Source organism: Filicampus tigris, chromosome 8, assembly GCF_054856515.1.
Source record: "Filicampus tigris isolate MCC_2025a chromosome 8, RoL_Ftig_1.0, whole genome shotgun sequence".
Taxonomy (NCBI): domain Eukaryota; kingdom Metazoa; phylum Chordata; class Actinopteri; order Syngnathiformes; family Syngnathidae; genus Filicampus; species Filicampus tigris.
This window is the reverse complement of record NC_141224.1, coordinates 6,032,209-6,057,558: the sequence shown is the minus strand read 5'-3', so window position 1 is coordinate 6,057,558 and position 25,350 is coordinate 6,032,209. Positions and strand designations below refer to the sequence as shown.

The 25,350-nt window shown below is 41.9% G+C and overlaps 2 protein-coding genes across 2 annotated transcripts in view; both read right to left on the bottom strand.

The window, feature by feature from the left end:
* The window catches only part of ephb6 (eph receptor B6), a 40,681-nt gene extending 16,771 nt beyond the window's left edge, over positions 1-23,910 (bottom strand). Inside the window, exons 1-5 of the mRNA XM_086037749.1 lie at positions 23,799-23,910; positions 12,051-12,115; positions 6,461-6,733; positions 3,637-3,806; positions 2,335-2,630 (exon numbers count right to left, since the gene is read on the bottom strand). Of these exons, the coding sequence (XP_085893875.1) occupies positions 2,335-2,630; positions 3,637-3,806; positions 6,461-6,733; positions 12,051-12,115; positions 23,799-23,904 (910 nt within the window). The 5' untranslated portion in view covers positions 23,905-23,910. The remainder of the gene's footprint in view (positions 1-2,334; positions 2,631-3,636; positions 3,807-6,460; positions 6,734-12,050; positions 12,116-23,798) is intronic.
* The window catches only part of slc2a3b (solute carrier family 2 member 3b), a 31,981-nt gene continuing 13,298 nt past the window's right edge, over positions 6,668-25,350 (bottom strand). Inside the window, exons 12-13 of the transcript XR_015087820.1 lie at positions 12,051-12,115; positions 6,668-6,733 (exon numbers count right to left, since the gene is read on the bottom strand). The gene's annotated coding sequence lies outside the window, so the exon portion shown is untranslated. The remainder of the gene's footprint in view (positions 6,734-12,050; positions 12,116-25,350) is intronic.

Sequence of the window (25,350 nt, the reverse complement as noted above, 5' to 3'; positions counted from 1 at the left end):
CGGCATTTTCAAATTTAAAAAGAGCTTTATTGAACTTTATTATGTTGCGTATAGTTTTTTTTTTTGAAAAATGTGAATACTCCTCTGCCCTTAAAATGTCCAAAGTAGAAAAAGGAAAGTAGAAATTGCAACATTTTCTACACGCGTTGCTACACCCTGCTGCACATACAAACACATATTTCCTTCTTTTTGTTCATTCAACAGTTTGTTTGAAGAGGAAATCAATCCACACATATTTTTTTCAAGAATATGTTCCATGCAAGCCCACTAGTTGAGACACACAATTCTGATTAATATTGTGTTTTTGGAATAAGAGTTAAGCAGCAAAATCCACCCCATTTTAGCCATTTCAGGGGGCGGCCATTTTGTCACTTCTGTCGACTGAAGATGACATCACAACTGCTCAGGGCTCAGGTAACGACCAATCATGGCTCAGCTTCAGAAAACGGGTCAGCCGTGATTGGTCGTTTCCTGAGCAACTGTGATGTCATTTTCAGTCGACAGAAGTGATAAAATGGCCGCCCCCGGGGATGGCTAAAAACGGGTAGATTAACTCTTATTTCACAAACGCGATATTTATCAGAATGCCTTGTTTCAACTAGTGGGCTTCCGTAGAACATATTCTTGAAAAAAAAAATGGGTGTGGGTTGACTTTAAGTTGCATCCTATATTGTTCAATCAATGCCAGCCACCACCCGTTACGTCCATCCACCCCCCGCCACCCCCCCCACCCCAACCCCCCGATGCTTCCGTCATTTGCTCACAGACGAGTGGCCATTACATCCCCGTGACCTAGATGTGTCACATCCTTTTCACATGACGACTCTCCTTCCCCTCCCCACTGCGCGCTTCTTATATCTCTTCACTGTTTGTTCATCTCTTAATTGCCCCCCCCCCACCCCACCCACACAAAAAAAAAAAGAACAACAACCGATGAGCAACCCGTAAACAGATGATGCCGGCATCATTATCCAAAACATCGCGGCAGTCGGCCAAGCGGCCAAGCCTCACTGCGGTAGTCAGAATGGAGACGAATGAGCTCGGCCATATGGACGCGGTTGCCGGCGGAGTTGCTGGATAAGTGCAATGTTGGAACTCGATCACGTTGGATGCACGAGCGTGGGCTCAATATGGCGCCGCGGTCCAAGGACATGCGTTTACAGTCGAGCTCGCGCACTTTCCAGCGCTGATGGCTTTGCACACAACGCGAGGGAAACGCATGAGCTGTCCAAAGTGGCGGAAACAAGGGAACTTGTTGTCAATCCAACATACAGCGCGTGTTAATTATAGCGCATTTGTGGAATGCACTGGATTTCTAGTTCAAGTTTAACACCGTCGACATCAGCTTGGTCGGTTTGAACAAAGCCACACTCGAACCCCGTCTGTCAGAAGATGCCTGATTTTAAAACGAACAATGTAGAGCTAAAACAACGTTTTTTTTTATTTTTAAATAAATGCCAAAATGGACAAAGTTGGTTTATCATAATCATCATGACTGAAAAAAATACTCAAAAAGTTAGGCAGTATGCAAAGACATACCTGTAATAAGTATTGGTATGCAATCACCATTCAAATAGTAAATAATGAATTGAAACAGAACTCATAAAAAAAAACACATCATAAAACAATGTCTTAATGTTAATAACTCCATAAAATGTACACCTTTTGGACAACACCATATGTAATATAAACTTATATTATAAGCACGTACATTGGCAATTTCTGGTATGTGCGACATGCGTGGCCTCACAGGGTGCAAACGGGGAATTTGTACCTTCTTTATGGAGACATTATGAGGGTCTTTGTTGATAAACGTCAACAAATTTATCAATGTCAAAATGTCAGAGGGACAAAGGCCACTACAGAAAACATGTATTTTTATTCTAATATTTATCCCGTGATTACTTTTTTTTTTTGGACTGAAGCTCATCAAATAAAAGTCTATCAAAATCAAATCAATCACATTTTAAGCAATTGGATAACATCTGGTGGATATGTTATGGTTATCTAACATTGATTCCGTACCTGTGTGCTGTGGCACATTAATCACTTTTTACTGAGATTTTTCCAATGTAAAATATGTGCTCACCCTGACCTCGCTTCCATCTGAACTTTCCATCCAACACAAGTTGAGAACACACACAACATGACTATAGTCCTTTTTCTTCTTTTTTTTTTTTTTTTCTTCTTTCCTCAACCAGAACATGGCCAGTGTCGTTTGTATTCCTCCACAAACACAAAAAAGCCACCATCAAGGCGTATCAGCCCGCCCGTGCACTGTTAATCATTCCACATGACGACGCGATTATGCGAGCGTCCTCCATGAAAACTTACCCAAGCAGGCAGATCCATTCAGGTTGCCTTCATAGCCCCCATCGCAGACGCACCCTCCGACCGGCACCATCCACTCGCCCTCGGCGTTGCAGTGCATGCGAGGCCCGCTGCCTCCTTGGGACTTGCTGTGGGGGACGCACGCTCCGCCCACGGGCACCAGGGCCGTGGGCTCCGCACCGGAGGGGGTCGCCGGGTAGGATGCCAAGTAGAGGCTGGTGGCGGGACAGCGGCGGTAGAAGACCGACACGCCCATGAGGGAAACGCAGGCGCCGCTGTCCACGATGGCCAGGACGAATCTGCCGAAGAAAACGGGGTCGTGAAAGTACTCGCAGTCTGTACATAAGTAGTAGTACAGTGTGTGTGTTAAATAAAGTACTTGTAAAAGTTGATCTACTGATTAAACTTCTGTGTTTAAGTAACAGTAAAAAAAAAATTAATAAATACCAGAGGTGGCAAAAGTACTCACACTCTGTAGCGGAAGTCAACCCAAACATATTTTTTTCAAGAATATGTTCCCAGCAGGCCCACTAGTTGAAACACGGCATTCTGATTGTGAAATATAAATTAAGTGGCAAAATGCACTCGTTTTTAGCCATCTCCCGGGGCGGCCATTTTGTATCCTGTCGACTGAAAATGGTATCACAACTGCTCACAACGACCAATCGCGGCTGACCTGTTTTCTGAATCTGAGCCGTGATTGGTCGTTGTGAGCAATCGTGATGTCATTTTCAGTTGACAGAAAACAAAATGGCCGCCCTCAGAGATGGCAAAAAAAAAAAAAAAAAAATATCAGAGGTGGCAAAAGTACTCACACTCTGTAGCGGAAGTCAACCCAAACATATTTTTTTCAAGAATATGTTCCCAGCAGGCCCACTAGATGAAACACAGCATTCTGATTAATTTTGAGTTTGTGGAATATAAATTAAGCGGCAAAATGCACTCGTTTTTAGCCATCTCCGGGGGCGGCCATTTTGTTTTCTGTCGACCGAAAATGACATCACAACTGCTCACAACGACCAATCACGGCTGACCTGTTTTCTGAATCTGAGCTGTGATTGGTCGTTGTGAGCAATTGTGATGTCATTTTCAGTTGACAGAAAACAAAATGGCTGCCCCCAGAGATGGCTAAAAAAATATATATATATACGTTTGGGTCAAAAAAAAAAAAAAAAGTATCAGAGGTGGCAAAAATACTCACGCTCTGTACTTGTACCAGGAAAGTGTACTTGAGTACAGTGACAAAGGTGTGTGTACTCGGTTCCTTCCCTTCCCGCCAGCACACACGAGTGTCGTTGTCCTTACCCGTTGCGCGTGAGCGGTGCGAAGCTGCGTGTCTTGATGTTGATGCGGCTGTATCTGTTGGGTTGGTACTGATGTGGCGAACTGGGCTCCACCTTGGAAAAACTCTTGTCTGCGGCGATGGTATCAATCTTCACCCAGCCCTCCCTGCTATCCTTCTCACCGCTGGAAGGCTGCACGTACACGGGAGGGGGAAAAAAATTATATGACAAAAATGTGTGAAGTCAAAAATTTTTTTTACAGTATGTTGCACATCATACAGTGATCATACAAGTTGTCTTACGTTCGGGTTGGAGGGGGAGACCAGACCAAGTTTTCTTTGTTTTCATTTAATTTTAAAGATGGATCGCACTAATATACAGTTGATGTTAAAAAGCCATTTCTATAATAGAAATTAAACGTTTTGTTTTCATGTCCTCTCTTTTTACAAGAAAATCATTTCAAATTGTGAAATAAATGAAAGTTGTTAGTTCCAATTTTCACATATAGGGGGCAGCACTTTATTGCACTCAGCACTTATCCAGATTCATCAGTGCAACATTTCCCATTCCAAGGTGGCTGTTACCATGAAACTAGCCTTCAACCCCACACCCCCCCGCCCTCCAACAAAAAACACCCCAGTAAGTCCAGTTCAGCGATAAATAGAAGACTCAGAAGTTGAACTAAATGTAAATAAAAGTGAGTGTTATTTATTGGCCACCTAGTGGCCTGGCATACATACTACAACCTTTTTATTCATTTTTGCAAGTCTATGACACGTTTATTTATTTATTTATTTCTCCAGTCAGGTCGTTTGTCATGTAAATGTACCCGCAAAATCGGTGTAGGAAATCTATCATTGGAATTCATTCGAAAAAGTGAGGCGCGTTAACTGTTGATTTGCGATCAGCTCGCTGCGGGAATTTACGTTCAAGCCCTCTTATCGACTCACAGCGCTTCCTGCTCCTCTGCTTCCTCATCAAGCTTTGATTTGCTTTGAAAAAAAGGCATCTCATCTGCCCGAGGAGCAAGGCACTCATCTTTACAAATATCACATCGCCCCCCACCCCCCGCCGAGGCGACGGCTACGCACGTCGCTCAGTCTCACCGCTTCAACGTCGGGTCCCGTAAGGGGCGGAAAAAGCAAAGAAAAGTTCTTACGGAACTAAATAAAACATCTTTGCAAAGACTGCCGCAGCCACTTAGGAAGCCTTTAGAGGCAATTAGTTGGACTGCGGTGATGTTTGGAGAGATGACAGCGACATCTTTCTGTATCTTGTGAATCGTAGCTTATTAGCTTTTCATCAGTGTGATGTAATCCGTCGTCTCCTCTCGGCAAGAACACAAATAATTAGGATGATTGGGCAATTACTTGACATTAGCGTGCTAACAGTGAACGCTGCGTTTAAGGATATTGTCCGGATGGAGACGTTACCAACATGATGTTCGGAGGAAAATTAATTAAGAGAATGATATGCAACAAACCAGCGTTATAATAGTTTGGGATTTTTCATTATGGTTAGGTTTTATTTAGTTGTGACTTTTGTTTTTTCAAATTAAATAGCTTTTTATTAGTGTTGTGAGTCTCTTGCCCCAAAATGCTTAGTTTTAGTTGGGTTTTTTGTAGTTTTAGTATTAGTTTTAGTTTTAGGAATATGGAGTATTTGTCAAGTACAAGATTTTAAAAAGTCAGTAAGTATTGTGTAATGAAGTAAATTACATACGATATACTGCGCATTGAGCAACTCCTCTCAGCTCATCAGTAAATGATTACAAATACTGTACGTGCCTGTGATTATTGTTTTATGGTCTGCCTACATGTCTTATAGCAGCGTTCAGATTTCCACCGCTAAAGGGTACCAAAACCAGATGCTAGTTGCTAGCACGTACGTCGATGCAGTTTCCCACTGTATGTTAGCGTGTTAGATGTTTACTTTGACAGTAACTTTCAGCAGAGAGTGGCCATAAACAGCTTGAAGTCTCCTTTTGTGAAGTGTATTTGCTCGGGCCGTCAAAGTTTAAGCGTTAACTATGGAGATTAATTTAAATTTGATAGCACATTAAAAAAAATTAACTCAGTTAACTCAGTTTTATTTTTTTCCTGCGGCAGCTGACCTCGGCTCACTTCGCAGCCAAACGTAGAGGACAGTTACTGTCGCAAAGACGGATTTTTGCATAGTTGCTAAAAAGTTGCTCGACGGCTTATTGGAGAATTCCAAAATAATTTGCGCACATTGCAAAGCCAAATTCAAATACGATATTAGTTTTACAGTTGTATTTTACGGGAAAAGAATCGTCTTCAAGGGTCAAAGAAAGCTATTAGAACAGTCTTTGAATCAAAATATACTTTTGCTTTTTTACCCAAACAAATTCCACGAGTTTACTCAAGTAAATATCGGTTCCAAATGTCGTAAAAAACTGTAGTTGAAATATACGATTAATCGCGATCAATTATGGAAAATCTTGCGATTAATTAGTTAAAAAATGTAATCGCTTGACAGGATTAAATCTTCCAAACTGTCGCTTGTTGCGAAGTGATTTGGCTCACATGCCACCAAACAGTGCGGGTATCTCAAATTTGAATTTTCATGTCAAAGCAAACCTCCAAAAGAGTGTACGTTTTGTCACTCATATCTCAAGGCAATTTATAAACAAGAAATTACAAGCATAGAAAGCAGCAGATAAATACTGCGCATATTGTGGTGTCCGGTGTGGTGAAGCTTGACGTCGACGGCTCTGCGTGAGTGTCCGGGTGCGAGCCGCGGACGACAGCAGCTTCTGCGCGAGTGTTTTACGTTAAAGCACCGATGTCATAAAACAACAATTGCTCGAAAAAAAAAACCCCAACCTCGGGCGCCCAGGTCCTCTCCAGTTCCCGCTGGCTGTCGGCCTGCTTGTAGTACAAGGTGAGCGTCTCCCGGCAGGTGGGCGACGGGTTCCGCAGGCTGGCGCAGTCGCGCACGGAGAAGCGCAGGGTGACGAAGACCCGCGGGGCGGCGTGGCGGAACAGGAAGGGCGTGGCCAGCCAGTTGTCTTTGCTGCGGGAATTCTGGTTGACGTTGCACACTTCAAACGTCCGGATGAGCCTCCCGCGGTCGTCCAGGACGCTCACTTCGTCCCACTGGGAGGAGCGGAAACAACATTGCCAGATTTAAAATGCCATCCAGCCATTGTGTAGCGCTATTTTCCTCATTAGCCTACACCACCTTTGATTTTTATTAAAATTACACTCAATTCCATTCAGTGGTACAAAAATTGAAAGAAAAAAAAATGATGATTGACAGATTTCTTTATTTGATCAATGTGTTTAGCTCATGTTAATCTACTTTAATTTTTAAACCACATCATTTACATCTAATTTCAGTTGGACCCTTGCGTGACCATTGCACATCATGAACACAAACATAAAAGCCAACGGTGTCATACTTTTTGCAAATTCTATCAGAGTCGATGCTGTCATGGGTTTTGAGCGCGTCATTCGTGGAGAAAAGCCGACGGCACGAAAGCCGGCCTCCTCCCCGACAATCTGCCGAGTCAAAATGTAAATGCGTTTAAGCTTCACGAATGATCCATTGCCAGTGTGAAAAAAAAAAAAAAAAAATAAATAAAAGCTTGTGGAGCCCGAAATCCTTTTTCTTTGGTAACATTGACGAATGATGTGGCAAGCCTCATCATCGTCATGCCCATTCTAGATGCAACAATGGCAGGCAGGATGGGCGAGCGGGGCGACAAAAGGTCCGAAGACTCAAATCAGAGCCAGGAAGTTGCGTGTCTGTCTTTGTGCAATTGTGACAAAAATCGGCATCATCGCACAACATTTGGTCCAATTATAATAATGATGAGAAGCAGATACAAAGGCTCGGCTGTGCTGCCACAATAAAAGGAGTGGATCCTAATTTAAGACAAAGAGGGAACTGGAAGGAAGGCAAAAATGCACAACATTAGGTACAATCTACATGAACTTATTCAGTGTCGGACATTTTCGGACTCTCTTTTTCCCTAACGTTTGAAAAATATTAAAAAATATATAAATACGTTCCTGGGATTGCATGGTTGGTGTGTGAAAAGACAAATAGATATCTCCTTGGCAGCGAATGAGTTAAGTAAACATTGATTGATGAAGTCATTCGACCCCAAAGACATATTTATATGGCACTGTATGAGTTCACAGATAATGCGTGACACCATTGACACCATGGGAGATTTGCGAACATGTTTTGTTTTTTAGTGAGGGATTGTTTCTTGGTTGATTTTTTTATTTATTTCTTTTTTTTTATGGTGCAATTAAGGTGATGTAATGCCCTCGCATTTTATGTATGTATATATATATTTTATGTATGTATATATACATTTTATGTATATACATATATATATATATATATAAATATATATGTATATAAAATATATATATACATACACATATAAATACATATATATATATATATGTATATATATATATATATAAACATACATATATGTATGAAAAATAAAATAATAATAATAATAATAATAATAATAATAATAATAATAATAATAATAAAATGTTGCTTAAGTTGTCAATAAAAGTCAATAAAAAATAAAAAATAAAAAAATTAAAAAAAAAAAATATATATATATATATATATATATATATATATATATATATATATATATATACATACGCACTTTGTGCAGTTTCTATGTGTGTGTGTGTGTTTGTGTTGGGGAGGATGGTGGGGACGGGGGGGGGGGTTGACTCGTTAGAAACCAAAAAAAAATAAGAACGGCTCATATTTATGATTTGATTTGAGCTGAAATGCCGGCGAGCCTCGTAATCCCTCCGGTGACAAAGGACAGGGAGGGGTGGCGGCTCCGACCCCAAACGGGCGCACACACGCACGCATGCGCACATATCACCAGACATACGGACGTGATGGAGCCAAAGTAGCCCCTTGTGGAAGGATAAAGTCATTATAAGAATGCAAGATGATTTGACTGAAGTCACGGGGTCCGCTGCGCGGACTCCAACCCAGAGAGAGCCAAACAGCAATTGTGTGCATGAGAAAGGAGGTAAGATTAAAAGAAGAGCAACAAGAAGGAGGAAGGAGAGCAATGGGGGGGGGGGGGGCCTGTCATTATTAAGTGCATGGAAACACAGCAAGGACATACAATCCGTGTGTGCCCCGGAGCCTCGGAAAAGACGGCATGTGGAGAGACAAGTATGGAAAGAGTTGTTAAAAGAAAACACGCACACACACACACACACACACGCAAGCTCAAACACATATAACCAATAACAAGAACTTCCCACCCCCCTTCATCTGTTTCTTTGCTTGTTGCCTCAGGTCACACAAGCATATCTTCATCTCACATTCACTCGTTATCATGAGCACAAGCACGACACGTGCGTGCACACGCACGCGCGCGCGCAAGCACGTTCGGGAGTGACTTCAGCGTCGGCCAAATTCTTTGAGCACGACTCATCGAACGAGACTCTGATGTCATGTATTGTCAGGGCGTGTTTTAGGGGGTTTTAAGGGATTTTTGTGAGGCTGATGCCGATTCCAATATTCGGCAGGGTAAACGATTCATCGGCCGATTAATTTAAAAAGTATATGACGAATAAAATCAGTTCCTTTTTGGTGCCTTACCGCTCATAAAAATAGTGATGTAAAAAAAATTAGAGTTAGAACATCTGACTGTTTTACAATACTGTGTCCTTTAGTAAATGAACTTTTTCGCAGAGAGAACAATCGGCAAAAATCGGCCAATTTTTGCCATTTTTTTTGGGTGGGGGTTTAAATATCTTTATCTTATTTTGTAATCTGTTAATGTGTCCAAAAAATTGGCACAGCAATTATACAAGTGCTATTATCGCCTATTAAAAAAAAAAAAATTGGCACAGCAATTATAAAAGTGCTATTATCGGCTATTCGAAAAAAAACAAAAAAACAATTCTGTGTATTTTAAGTCTAAATGATTGCATTTGTGGTGATTTTCTGTTTTTGTTTTCTCGTTATTTGAGGTGTAGTGCAGATTTTTTCCACAGCATTCAGATTTTTGTGGTAATGTGATATAATTATTGGAAAACGTCATATTGTGAGTTGAGTGCAATTCTCCCCTTCATTCGCTACCATGTAAAAATACTTTTGTAATTACAATGAGCATTTTTTTTTAATTGTCTAACGTAATGTTCTCTGTAACAATAGTTAATGCATCATCCCAGCCTTATTGTGTCCCTCACTCTCCTAGAGTGTACAACCAACTTCCACCATGTACAAATAATCAAAATTTAAACCAGTAAAGTGACTATACAAAAATTACTACAACCAAACCACATTTTTTCCTATTCATGACAGAACAATGTGTCTACTTTCAGTTTAGCCTCCAGTTTCTAATTTCAAAGACTGCATGTGCACCTTTCCTGCGCTACAGGCTAGGAAATAAGTTGGCTGTGTCCACGCCCACAGCGGCGCAAACGCCACTTTCTAACCGCACCTGTGCACGAAAATACCAAAAGAAAGATATGCGAACACATTCGACGACATTTTGTGCCATACTTGCGCTAGGCGTGAAAATAGGGCCCTAAGGATCTCAATTTAAACCAGTACATAGAAAAAAAAACAATTACTGTAACCAAACCACATATTTTCTTCTTCATTACACAGTAGCGTATTTAATTTCCTCAGGACAAAAGCCCCTCTTCCAATGCATTTCCAAACTATACATTGTGGCTAATTCAATGCGCTTGAAGTTATTGTTCACGTTTCATTCAATGATGACGTTGGATAAAATGTGTGTGTGTGTGTGTGTGTGTAATTAGGAGACATATTAGTAGTAAGCTACAATCACTCACAGATGAATGAACTTTACTGACCCAGGATTTGACCCTGGCACAGTCACGCAACAAGACACGCACACACGCACGCACACTCACACACACACACACACACACACACACACGCGCGCGCGCGCACGCATGCATGTAAAGAAAGGAAGGCCAATCTATGGTTTAATCACTGCAATCTCATCATGGATGAAATCACATGACATGGAACATGCGGGGCGGAGTTTAAGCCCTGGCGGTGGGCTTCAAGGCGAAACTTTTTTTTTTGGGGCCTTGCGGTGCGTCGCCGGCGTCGAACACACCTTGAAATGACGCGGTGGCTAGATAAACACAAATGAGCGCGGCCTTACATTTGCAGGCTGTCATCATCCGGCCAAGCTAAAAACTCAAGGCAGGAAAAAAAAAAAACCCACGCCATCTGTGTAATTTGACTTTTTTTTTTTTTTTTTTTAAATGCTCTTTCCAGTAAAGATGATTCCAGTTTGAGGTAGCTTGTAATCATAAAGGGACTTCCAGTATAGGAGACGACTCAGACTACACGTGCGCATCCGCGCGTGCAATCCCGCCATCCATTCATTTTCCGATGCTTGTCCTGTTCACGGTCACGGGTGAGCAGGAGCCTGTCCCGGCTGGCTTTGGGCGAGAGGCGGGGTACACCCCGGACCCCGGGCTGGTCGCCAGTCGATCGGAGGGCACATTCAGTATCGACAAAGCTAAAGCTAACTACAGAGGTTTTCTTGGTGTTTTTTTTTTTTTTTTTAGCTAGTGACAGTTTTTATCGCGAGCGAGAGGTTTCCTGGTATATGTGAGAAGTTTGTTTGTGTGTGAAAGGCTTTTTTGGTTTTCTTGTGCTTGAGAGAGTTGTGTTGGTGTAAGTGAGAGTTTTAATGGTGAGTGTAAGACGGTTTTTACTTGTTTTAATGTGATAGGTATTAATGTGAGAGAGAGGGAGAGACAGAGAGACAGAGCTGGTTTGTGAGAGAGTTGTATTGGTGAATGGGAATTTGAGAGTTTTTTTGGTGAACGAGAGTCTAGTGAGTGTGGGTAAGAGGTTTCCTGGCGTGTGTGAGAGGTTTTTTTTTTTGGGGTAAGATGTTTTCCTGAGAGAGTGAGAGCATTTTTTTGTGTGTAAGAGGCTTTTGGGTTTTTGTGAGAGGTCTTTTGCTGTGTATGTGTGTGAGAACTGTTGGGGTGAGTGAGTGGTTTGTGACTGTGTAAAAAGGTTTATTGGTGTGTGTGAGTTGTTTTGGTGTATGAGAGAGGTTTTTGTGTGAATGAGATTTGTTAGAGTGTGAGAGACTTGTTGATGCGAGTGAGAGTTTTTGTGTGTTTGTGTGAGAGCTGTTGGTGTGAGTGAGAGGTTTTTGTGCGAGGCTGGTTACCACGTGAGAGAGATTTGTTTTGTTTTCGGGGGCATGTGTGAGAGTTTTTTTTTATGAGAGATCACATCACTGATCCTGCAATTTTGCTGGAATTTTTTACTGAGCAATCCTAACTTTTGGCAAGTTGGAGGGAGTGCATACAAGCAATTTTTTTTTTTTTTTTAATTTTTTTTTTTTCACAGTATAGATGATGTCATTAATTGTGAAACATTCCTCTTCTGGTTCCTTACCCCTGTGTCCGGGTAGGTGGTCCAGCCCAGTTCTGTGGTGGACTCCGTTGTGTCCAGCAGCATCACTGTCACATAAACAAACACACAACATCTTTTTAAAAGTGACATATATGAACTACATCAACGATGACATGGATGCGCCGCGCTAAAAATAGAACTCCGTGTCCATTATCTTATCAAAATCCTTCGCCAAATTAAAAGCAGGAAGCAGATTATTGGCCCATGGAAGAAATCCAGGTCTGGCGCGCATTGCCCTTTGATTTTCTCCCCCCCCGCGCCGAGCTCTCCAAGCGCTCTCCCGCTACGTGCGGATGTCACAGATAATAATACGTACCGGGAGAGGATGGACGGTAGCACAAGGTTCTGGCGTTCGCAAAATCAAACGGATTGACCCGAAAAGGGCGGCCTCCATTAAAGGTCAAACGGTGGCGACTTGAGCATGCCGGAAGAGTGAGCGCCACATTTTCAGACATCCGATTGGAGACTTTTGGAGTCGGGCGTTCACGCGAAGAGCATTTCCATTCATTTCATTTCAAGCACTTGAGAAACGCAATATGCACTTCAACGCATGAAAATAAAGCACCGGGCCGAGGTATGAAAAGAAGATGTTGATACGCGCTTAAACACATTTTGAATGCACCAGATGAACACAGACGGGAAATTACACGAACATTGAAAGACAACAAAAACACAATGATGATGATGTTACCTCTACAGGCCTTTTTTTTTTTTTTTTTTTTTTTTTTTAAAACATTTATCTACAGCAGTCTTTCCCAACCAGTATTCCGCCAAAGCACATGTTTTACATGAATGAAATCTTATGGCGTAGCACCTAACAAAAATTTCACAAAACGCATAATGAGTTCAGAAGGTTAATATCAGTAAAGCAATTAAGGCTAATTTGGAAAAACACATTTGAATTGAAAAGGCCTTTGGTCACAAATACAGACGACAAGAAAATAATTTTGTTAAAAAAAAACACAAGCACAACATGTACACAGAACTCGGGCCGTTTTATTATTTTTTTCTTATTATTATTATTGTTTTACACACATTATCACATTGCTACATAATACAAAGATAATTACATTCAAATGCCCCCCCCCCAAAAAAAGCCCCGATTTTTGCCAATTTTTCTCTCTGCTGTCAAGTTACTAGGTAAGAGCTACTGAATGTAGATGCAGCATAATTAATGATGAGCAAGAAGAAGAGGCAGAGAAGGTCCCCTAATAAGTTGCTGTAATATTTGATGTTCCCACAGAGCACAGAAAATAGTTGCACGTTTTTGCTGCTCCTTGAAGCTTTATAATACCGTAACATCTGTGCTAATTTCAAGTAGCCTGTATATGGCATTTCAGTCTCATCTGTACGATCAGCGTTAAAAGAGAAATAACTCTGGAGGTCACCTGACCAACTTGAAGGTGGCTCAAAACCTTGTCATTTGCTGATGACATCTCCAAGAGGAAGCATGTAGTGTGCAAAACGGATGGGCCCTAAGGATGACCCTTGAGGAACACCGCAGGAAAGGGGAACTGACTTTGACTTTTTAGGGCCAACAACCACAGACAAATGTTTGTGTCACCATGTCGTGCTTTAAAAAGCTTTAAATCACAGGAACGGGAAGTCAAAAAGCAAAATTGTTGGGAAGCAAATAAGGAATGAAAGCAATAAGCAGCGCACACACACACAAAAAAAAGAATAAATACAGAAGATAACTCTTGTAGAATAATGACATAGCAGATTAAAAAAAAAGAAGATATGGATGTCGCCCAAATGTCTGCATCTCTTTCGGTGGATTATAAATAAAACGAAAAGAAACGCTTTCCTTACAAAAGCCCAAACTGGAAAAGATTGCTTTGTCACTTTTCAAGCAAAACCGCACCATTGTGTTAGTACACACATTTTGTTGGGATGGGGTCTACACTTAGGATCTGGCCACAGGAATTTTTCCAACTGGCTTCCAAAATCCTGCTGGCCGCCGTCCGCGCCAGTCTGGCAGCGTCGGCGCTCGCCTCTTGTGGTGCGCGCGCACGCTTAACCAAAGTTTCCTGTGCACGGTGACAAGGCAAAGACTTCCCGTCGGAATGTTTTTTTTTTTTTTTTTTTGAGTTTGTTCAAATAAAATGCTATCATCGCATCAAGAGAGACGCTTATCTCCCGACGGGCTGCAGTCAAAACACGCTTAGGGGGTTTATGGATAAATAATTCTTACGGGGGTCATACAATTTTGATCCCTTCCTACTCATATTTCATGGCACGCTATTGCTCACTGGAGAGGAATTTTGGAGAAGATCTTTTGGTTTGCTGCTCTCGGACTTGATAGCACACATGTTCAGTTCAGGCAGAAATGATCATCCATTAAAAAAAAAAAAAAAAACCAACAACAAATAACATCTTTTTTTGGTTGTCACCCTTTAAAGTGGAAATCAAGCCAATTAGTTGAAACACGGTATTCTGATTAATATTGCATTTGTGGAATATGAGTTAAGCAGCAAAATCCACTCGGGGGGGGCGGCCATTTTGTCTCTTCTGTCGGCCAAAAATGACATCACAGATGCTCAGGGCTCAGGAAATGACCAATCACGGCTCAAATTCAGAAAACAGGTCAGCCGTGATTGGTGGCTGTGAGCAGTTGTGATGTCATTTTCAGTCGACAGCAGACAAAATGGCCACCCCCAGTGATGGCTAAAAACGAGTGGATTAACACTTATTCCACAAACGCAAAATTAATCAGAATGCCTTGTTTCAACCAGTGATCTTGGATCAAACATATTTTTGAAAAAAATATGTTTGGCTTGACTTCCACTTTAAGTCCATTAAATACCGTGACTTGTGAAAGAATTAGCCCCCACTTGAACATTTTAACCTTTTGCCTCATTTCAGGCTTCAAACATAAAGATATAAAAAAAAAATTGTGAGAATATTTTCGCATATCCTACATTTCAGTTTTTTTATTTGTAAAAAAAAAAGCCCGAAAAGGTCAAAAAGCTCAAAGGAGGCTGATACTTTTGCAACATGCTCTGCAGGGCCAACTGTGTACAACTTATGTAGTATGATGAAGTGACGTGACATGGTGATAACACTCACAAATTTAGACCCACTGAGGGAAACCCTAACAACAATGTGGCACATGACAAAAATAATTTTGACAGCTTTAATTTGGAGTCTTCAGTCAACCGAACATTTTTGGTATATGGGAGGAATCTGCAAAGATCACGCGAGCACAGTTAGAACACGCAAACCCCACGCAGGAACTCACAAATCTCGGAAATGCGAGGCAGTCGTGCTAACCCACTAACCCGCCTCGCTGCCGGCTCCAGAAGTCGATTTTCATTGGAACAAATTGACAAAAACAACACTATTCAAAACCGTTTACAGCCGTTAACCGCTCTTCAAATAAATACAAAAACGTCATTATGAGCCCCGCACACACAGACACTCATTAAGTGCTATTCTAATCAGCAGATGCCGCACGTGTCTCTCCCAATGAACTTTTACAGCGGGGGTATTAGTTCATCCGTGTGCGATTTAATAACACGTATGACGATTTAAAAATGAATATTCATGTCGATCTCGTTCCCCGGCAAGAGGGCGTGCGGTACCAACTTCACCAGACAAACGTGTACATGAGCAAGTCGTGACCAGAGAGCCTCATGCATGTGTCATGGCGTGACATTTGCACAGTGAATAATTCACGGTGACATCCCGAGGTAAAGCGATGAGTGCACACCTTTCAGAGAATTAAGACCTTGCGACATGGACCAAAAAAAAAAAAAAACGAAAAAAACAAAAAAACAATCGGGGGACATTTGCTGGCAGGGCCACTTGGCTGTAAAAGCCTCTTTATTTAACTCTGTCAAACACACACACTGCCACAGCATCTCCGTTATTGGTCCATCTGACAGCAGAAACACTCAGCTTTTGTTCCTGACAGCTCCGGGAAGTGCTGAGTCTGCAATCTGGACCTGAGTGCTGTTGCATTTAAAGCACACCGCTTCACTCGCCGCTTCTTTTACCAGCTTCTCCATCTTGTCCCTTGTCCCCCACCCCACATCCTCCAAACCCGGTGGGAGTACAGCTATTCATTACTATATTTCAAAATAGGCTTGTCGCTTTTTGAACCTCCGCCGATGATCATGTGAATGATTGAGATCTAAGGTCTTATACTGAAAATGCCATTAATTCGAAAGATACTTTACGGTATTGTACTTCATAACAAAATGCAACCTAAGCGGCAATAATTTTAGCCATTTTACGCAGAGGATAAAGAATACATGACTGTGAGTAGTGTTATATTGTCTGCTTGCATGCGTCGCTGCCACTTGTGTTGTTGTTTAAAGGTTTATAATTACCGTGACATCAGAGATAATTTCGTTAGCCCATATATGGCGTTTTGCATTGTTTGTTAGCATTAAGTTTCAGAATTTTCACAAGACAGCGGTTTGGTTAAATATGCAACTTGTAGTTGAGTAATCTTTGACTATGTGTGCACGTTTTTGAAGAATTGTTCACTATTTGCCAGACTGCTGCTTGTTGTGAAGTTGTGGCCACTACAGCGTTACAACTTTTTTTGCTAGCAACTTAAGACAAGTAAATTGGCTGAGCGATGGAGCTTGAAACAGGTGAAGTGTATATTTGTCAGTTTGCTATTTTTTTTTCTCTCGATTCACGTTCGCGAAGCTACGGGAACACATTTAATAGCACAGAAATTGAGCAAACGCTAGCTAGCTAGCTTTAAAAAGGCAATATGCGACATTGATGTTTTTTTTCTTTTATATGACAACCACGCGAGACAATAAAAGAGGGAAAATGTGATGTGTTTACGTTTTTTCTGTTGTGACAAGTTGTCAAAACGGGTATTGTGTACAATTGACAAATTTACTTTTGCACTTAAGTACCTTTCAGAGTCTGTACATTACAAAACCTAAAAGTACTCCATCTGACAAAAAAAATAAGTTAACATAACTTAAACCTGAAAAGCAGTTAGAATCACTCATTCCCCAAAAATTAACGGAACTCAATGGTGAATTTTTGTCAAAGTCACTCAGCAACAATAACATTTTATAGCATTTTAAGTTATTACAAAATTCCCAGGGCTCAGACAAATCACCGCTGACCTGCTTTCTGAAGCTGAGCCGAGATTGGTCGTTACCTGAACCCTGAGCTGTTGTGATATCATTTTCAGTCGACAGAAGACAAAATGGCCGCCCCCGTAGATGGCTAAAAACGAGTGCATTTAGCTGCTATAAAACTTATATTCCCCAAATGCAAAATGAATCAGAATGCCGTGTTTCAACTAGTGGGCCTGCTCGGAACATATTCTTGACAAAAATATGTTTGGGTTGATTATCTTTAAGTAAATTCGTTGAAACAGTAATTCTACTCTGAGCTGAGTCTTTTTTTTTTTTTTTTTACATAAGTCTCTAAAAATTGGTCGAATCTGTATTTTAAGTACATTGTGACTACTGGAGCCACCTTCCTTCTTTTCCCAGCTCACCCATCTTCTTCCCCTCCTTCTCCCATGTGTATTATTTATCTCAAAAAGTGACAGCGTGCAGGCTCAGACTTGGTGTACATTTAAAAGCGGACGCCAGAGCGTTGCGACGCGCGCGATTGTGTTTGTCTCTCGCCGAGTCCGAGCGTGGGTGCGAATGCTCTCGTCTGCAGTGCAGCGGTGACCCGCATTAGTTCACGGGCGACCTCCTCCGCTTGGCTCACAGCTGAGCGCCCCTCCAACTCGCAGCCTCCGAATCCATTTTCCGCATTTAAAGCCACACTCTCGCGCCTGCAAAGTGTCGTGTTTGTTGGCGGCGTCGCGCCTGCTTTCACGCCACATGTTACTTTAACACTTTACACAATCCGCCAAAGACTTTCCTCTTATTATTAACAAATGCACCAGGATGTAATATCACATCAGCGGGGCGAGTGTAATGCTAAAGTAAGTGTACATTCCCTTCATTTATTAAACAATGTTATTAAATGTGAAATAGCTAGCTAAAGCGACTAATAGCCAATGCTAGGTTATCTATACCCAGTGCATTAGGTTGAGGATTTGACTCAGCATGCTTTGTCAAGATTTTTTTATCCAACAAGGGGTAAAAACTACTCATACTGATGAGTTCAAGCTACCGAGAAATGACTTACCAGGTTATCAGTAGCTACAGCTGTGGTTAAAAACAAGGACTAGCAAAGTTAGCCACCGCGGCATCCCGCTGTCACCAACATGACTTTAAATGGAAATCAACCCAAATGTTTTTTTCAAGACTATGTTCCCAGCAGGCCCACTAGTTGAAACGAGTCATTCCGATAAGTATTGTGTTTGTGGAATAAGAGTTAATCCACCCGTTTTTAGCCATCTCCGGGGGCGGCCATTTTGTCACTTCTGTCGACTGAAAAGGACATCACAACCGCTCAGGGCTCAGGTAACGACCAATCACGGCTCACCTTGTTTTCTGAAGCTGACATGTCATTTTCAGTCGACAGAAGTGACAAAATGGCCGCCCCCCAGAGATAGCTAAAAACGAGTTTATTACGAAAAACGCAATACTTATCAGAATGCCTTGTTTCAACTCGTGGGCTTGCATGGACCATATTCTTGAAAAAAATATATATGTCTTTGGGTTGACTTCCCCTTTAACATTACATTTGCTTCAACTTGGGTGCACGGCAAAAATGTCCAAAATGGCGACCGGCTTCAGCTCGCCCAAGTCCAATCAAGTGCGGCAAAGCACTGAATACAATTTCCCTTTTTTTGATGCGTGATGACAGGCAGAACAATGCAATGCCCTTCCACTCGATGGCAGAAGGTGCAATTAACCTGTCCATCCACCTGTCGCCATTCACACCACAGAATCGCAGCGTTGAGCTCAACTGAAAAAAGGCCCACATTTCACGCTTAGTACATTGAGACATCATCATCAACATTTCAAGCCAGGCAAGGCGGCTTATCTCATACACAGGACAAGACTGTAAAGGATTTACGGGCGCAGCGGCTAGCGACATCGCAGTCCTCTGATGGGCTCCAGATGCTCCACCCACAGACAGTCGGCCCACCAGGACGAAGCCTCCACCAGACCGTCATTACGCGCGACCGCGGGCGGCCAGCGATTCGCCGACACAGAGACGGCAGCAGGGCCCAGCAAAGGGGGGCGGATGAACCTTATTCCCGAAATAAGCGCAGCCGTGTCAGAGGGAGTCAGCAAAAATTCTCCGGCGGTTTATCCTGCTGGATGTGGCGTGCTGCACTTTTTCACTTACAACAGATGGCGACCTCAAGGAGAAGACAGTCAACCAGTATGGGGAGAAATTAGCCGGTGGTGGCTTTGGACAAGCGCCATTCATTGGCAGGCTGGACCACAACCCCCAAAAAAAAAAAACTCACGAGGAACGGATAAGTGTACAGAGTTTGAAAAATATCACTCGGTTTGTTGCTCATCGTGTTTACTTTTTGGGGGGAGGAGGGGCTAAAAAGTCATCAAGTCAGAGGGGTCGGAAGAGTTGCGAAATTGTAAATACAAAGAAACAAAGTTGATAAATTGGCAAGTGGTCACTGGCTTTGTCACATATCCAAGCTCCGCCCCCTGTTGTCATGGTAACGAACGCTATAGTCTTTTGCGTGAGGCAGAAACTCTCGACAAAAACGAGTGATTTGAACCAGACTGTGACAAGTGGATATTAAAAGGGGAGCTTGAAATCACCCCCGCCCCCCCCCAAAACAAAAACTTTTGGCCATATTGTTCAAATCATCACCATAACCTGACAGTAGCATAAGTGGAAATAATAATAAAAATCTGCCCTCTCCGGCGCCATCTTGTGCTCTATAATCAGATTTGAAAGAAACCACTATGCCCGAGAAAGACCAACCAATCAGAGAGAGAATGCGCGACCAAAAAAGGTGTCCATTATTTGGCACACGCATTTCGGGCACGCGCCTGCGTTATCGTCTTAACCCGTCATCTTGGGCTTCAGTAGCTTTGCTGAAACTATGATGTAATATCCTGGAAAATAACATTCCGGTTTAGACCACTCATAATGTAAACATTTGTCTTGCATACATTCACATATATTATGGCGACATCCATCCGTTCATTCACATACGCACGCAATATAAATGTCTCTCAGTGAATTCACAGAGACGCAAAATTGCACACGGACCTAAACAAACACTAAACTGCTTCATCGCGCAACAAGCGCCATCACTTTGTTCTTCATTTCGTTTGCATTTTGAATGGTCGCAACACCACAGCAATCCGAAACGCTGCATGCAGTCACGCGCGCGCGCGCGCGCGCGCGCTTGCAAGGTGCAACCTGCACTCGCATTGCCTTGACAACAGGATTCAATGCGACAAATTATGGATCATTAAAAACAAATCTTAACACCTCACCTTCTTTGAAGATTGCGTAACTTGAAGGCGTGAGCAATGATCCAGCTCGACATTTAAAAAAAACAACATTTCTTCTTTATCCTTAAACCTCATTCTTAATTACTGTAAATTGGTGCATCAATTCATTGGGGGTGATTCTGAACTGTGGGATTAAAAATAAAATCCCGCAAAATTGGGAGCATACGATGGATGCCGATGAGCGATTGAGTAATCTGCTGTAATATGAATGTTTTTTTCACAGGGAATAAAAAATACAAGCCTTTGAGTATTGCCATATTTTCTGTCTACACGTGTTGCTACTGTTTGACTTATTTGCTGGCAGCAAATGCACCGCTCGGCACTTCTCTTGCATACTAAATTGCCTTTATGTTGAAAAATGCCCAAAACACGATGACGCAGCATCCTGCCCTTCCCGCCAGGCAGCAACCAGGTTGCTTTTTTTCGCCTGGTGACGACCGCCTGTGTCACGCATCGCACGCCCTCTGTTTTCTTTTAACACCATCCTGAAAAGACGGCTTATCACACCCAACGAAAGGGCGGCGATCCACCTAATTAAGACGAAGTTAAAGAGCAAACCTCCTGCAGGAAGTTGGCCCACATGACCTTGACGTGAGAACGTCAACACGACGCTTTAGAGCGGGATGACACGCTGGATTATTTGGCAAGTTTCTTCAGAAGTGCGGCTTGTTTTATATTTAGAAAAAAAACAAAAAAATGTTTTTGGGTCTAATTGAAAAAATGGTCTGAAATACCGATTTGTTGTTTATGCGTCCTTACAGCTCCACTCGAGCAAAAGTGCTAGAAGGGGCGTCGGGCGCGCCTTCATATCATCCGTACGGTGTGTCGATACAAAATCGACACGCCATCGTCACAAATTGAAATCGCTCACGCACAACGTGACGCGCTCACAACATACTCTCAACCTCACCGTCCATCCATACAATATAAAATGCAAACCGTCGTTCATGCTCAAACCGTACGCCGCCGTATAATGTCGCGTGATTTTACAATAATTATTTTGATTGTGGAATAACGCAAAAAAAAGTTTAAGGACCACTTTTTGTGCTAAAAAAAAAAAAAAAGCTTCATCGATTAATCGACTTCCACTCAACTTTTCCAATTTTCTCCAGGTCCTCCGGCTTCCTCCCGCATTCTAAAAACATTCGCATTTGAAGACCCGAAATAGCCCATAGATGTGAATGTGTGTGTGGAAGCTCGTTTGTGGCGCCCCCCCCCTCTCACGCAAAGTCGGCCGTGATAGGCTCCAGCTCACCCGTGACACTAATGAGGGCAAGCGCTATAGAAAATGGATGGATGGATTGTGCAGCCAACTGTTGTCTTATTTGCGTGCATTAAAGATACAAAAGAAGCCAAGAAATGTCTTGGCGGTTCAAAGCACAGAAGCAGCCACGTCGTCGCACGCGGAACATGTTTAAACAGACCCGACATGCCATAACAAGGCGGATTTATAGAGATGCCCCCACTACTGGGTCACCAGTGTATTATGCAAATGTTTATTTCAATGACACTTAAGTCAGTAGGCCAACCAGAACTGCATGGTGGTCTTGCTACCACTCTTTCATCCTCATCCAGGCCATCTGCTGCCAGCGCCGATCGATGGGCGGCTACGCGCTGACGTTCGTGACCTCTCTTTTGGACCGTTAGTGACACACGCTCACAAACACAGTCAGCGATTGCGATTCTATGAGCAATTTAGGGATTTTCAAATGAGTTCTGTTTATAACACAATGCTCATTGTTGGATAGTGACATATATGTTACCACCCTCGCGATATTGTATTTACAGTGGTCCTAACGTTGATGCCTGTGGAACACCGGTTGGTGGTCTACTTATTGAGGATGATGAAGATGATTATTATTCAAATTATTGAAGCTACATGAAATAGGTAAATAGAGTACTTTTTCAGGCAGGAATATAATTGAAATGCTAAGGTGTAAAGATGAAAAATAAATGTCAAAAACAAGTCGCGGCTAAATGAAATGAAATGGTAAATGGTGTGCACTGATAGAGTGCTTTATCTACAGGTAAAAATGAGGTGCAGGTATTATATATAATAACAAAAAAAAATTTTTTTTTAAAGTACTTAAATGACAAAATAATGGGTCATGGGCATAGTATTGAGCAGTATTACAAACGTAATAAAATAAAATAAGAATATAATGTCAAACATAAGGTAAAAAATTACAAATGGGATAAAAACAAGGAGCAGGTTAAGTATGATATATAAATTAAATTATGTCAAGATGGAAATAAAATAAAATGAAAAAATAAAAAATAAAATGAAGATAAAACATGAACAGGTGCTTCTGCTATTAAGTCTTAAAAATTTAAATACAGTTTTAAAATGGGATAGAATAAAATATGTAAGGTACAAATATTGAAAAGTGGGTAAAAATAAGATGCGGGTAAAGTATAATATAAATCAAAATCAAAATGTGAAACCTATGTCGGCAACAGACACAGACCCATTGTACTTGTGTATGACAACAAGAAACTATCGATGTTTTCGTCAGGCCCGATGTGCGTGCAAACTTTGGTGAGTTTTCGTTCATGTTTAGACCCTCAAAAATATGAATCATTACTGACGGCATAATAATAATAACAATAATAATAATAATATCTACAAAAACATTAGGGAAATTGCAGTGGTCTCTGCTCGGGCCCTTAAAATTTCATTTATATTCGATTTAAAAGTTTAAACAGGTGTCTCTCCGAAATGCCTTTTATTTTTCCAGACCACTTTCAAGTGCACAACACACACACACACACACACGCACACGCACGGATGATATCTGAGTCATTAGACTATCAGTGAGATTGCTCAAGCCTGCCCACTCTCATCTGCCCAGGATGAAGTCTCACTTTAAGCATCTCACACATTTGCATGAAGGTAGAAGGGGGCAGGGGTCTCTACTTACGAGTGGCAAAGAATAGGGAGTGGGGGTGGGGCGGGGGGGGGGGGGGGGTGGGTTGTTAAGGGTTGCCTGGCCTGAGGGGAACATAAGAGAGTGAGGGGGAAGTAGCTTACGCAACTTATTATTCATTTGTGTCTGCCGCCCGCCTTATCTCCGGATTCTTTCGTTTGTTAGTGCACGGTAGACCCCGATACGCACCTGCCCCCCCCCCCCCCCCCCACCCACCCGCCGCGAACGACACATCGCAACAAGGTGGGAGGCTGTTACTCCTGAATTCCCATACATTGCTGTCAAAGAATTCCCAGAGAGCCACAGTGAGTAACTTCGACCCACCTGCCATTACAATGGATCCAATGTGAAAAATAAAATATTCATGAGCGTAAGTTCGAAACATTTAAAAAAAAAAAAAAAAAAAAGTCACTTCTTACCTTCCTCAGCTGAATTGGGCCGGAGAAAGAGACAGAGGGACAGAAGGACGCTCCACATCTCCACTACAGAATGACACTGACAGCGGGCCGGGAAGGGAGCGAGCATGAAAGAGTGAGAGGTGTGTGTGTGTGTGTGTGTGTGTGTGTGTAGAGAGAGAGGGAGGGGGTAGGAGGAGACTGTTTGTTCCCACTATCAGGAACGGGAGGAGGATGAATGGATGAGGGAAAATGAGGGGGGGGGGGGGGGTTGTAATATTTACAGAGTAAAAAAATAGGCCTATGTAAACATAATTCCGTCGTCATGGAAACGAGGGCATTAATAAGAAGAGGTGACAGTCAGCTCAAGGTCAGCCGGCATGTTGTGGCGTCCCTCACATGTCTATATATTACACACTTTTTTTTTTTTTTTTTTTTTAATTTTCAATATTTGTCAACATTTTGTGGAGTCACAAGCCCCCTAACCATGACCTCCCCCACTGGCTCAGGCCAAAGCCTGGCACACGCACGCCACTCGCTGGTCAACTCGCAGCATTGCAGCTTGTTGACGGGGAGCTTTTCATGCCCCAGTTCACTGCAATGAGGAAGACTTGAGTGGACTCTTGCAAGAGAGATGTTTGCCCGCCGGCTCGACACAGTTAGGTGGCCCCATTCCCGGCTGGCCTGGGGGGCCCCCAGATTCCTAAATATGGGTATTTAAGTCTAAAAAGGATCATTACGAAATGAATTGCTTGGCTTTTTAGGGAGAGTGACAGTAACTTAAGGTTAAGGGGTTATGAATCATGAAGTGAATAATATGCGTAAGTACACTTTATTATATATGTATGTATATATATATATATATATATATATATATATATATATATATATATATATATATATATACACAGTATATATTATTGTTGCAATCTGACTTATTATTTAGTGACTTAGTAACGGCACACAATTTGGTTGAAATTTGTGAAGTTGTCGTAGTGAAAGCTTAAAAGACAAAGTCGGAGTGTTTAGTAAGTTGGCCTTTATTTTAACGTAAGCCTTTGAACATATTGCAAAGCAAACAATTCCTCTCCAAAGAGGCTTCAAGATGTTTAATGCCACTCCCAGTTTAAGTTTACTGTCAAACTAACCCTAAAACAAATAACTGCTCATTCCGTACTTTAAAGAACCACATGGCTTTGCCTAAAATGTCTGTTCATCTTAATGCAAACAAGTAATGCAAAATGTTACGGATTGGCTTATGAATAGAGTCCATGTTCCGGCGTTATAGCCTCTACAGATATTTGGACACAAATTGAGGAGCAAGGCGTGTGCCGATAATATAACGGACATACATTCTTTATCCTCTGTGAAGAACGGTTACTAATACCGCAGCTTACTAAGGACTTGTATTAATAAGATAATCATTAGCAGGACCAGTATAATGTTTTTTTTTTCCAGTGACCAAAGTTTTTGTAGATTTTAGGCAAATGGAAAAGACTTTTGAAAGCCGTGTCGACCCTGCCTAGTTAAAAAACATCAACAACCAAACATCAAGCAGAGCAGAAAAGTTGATCTC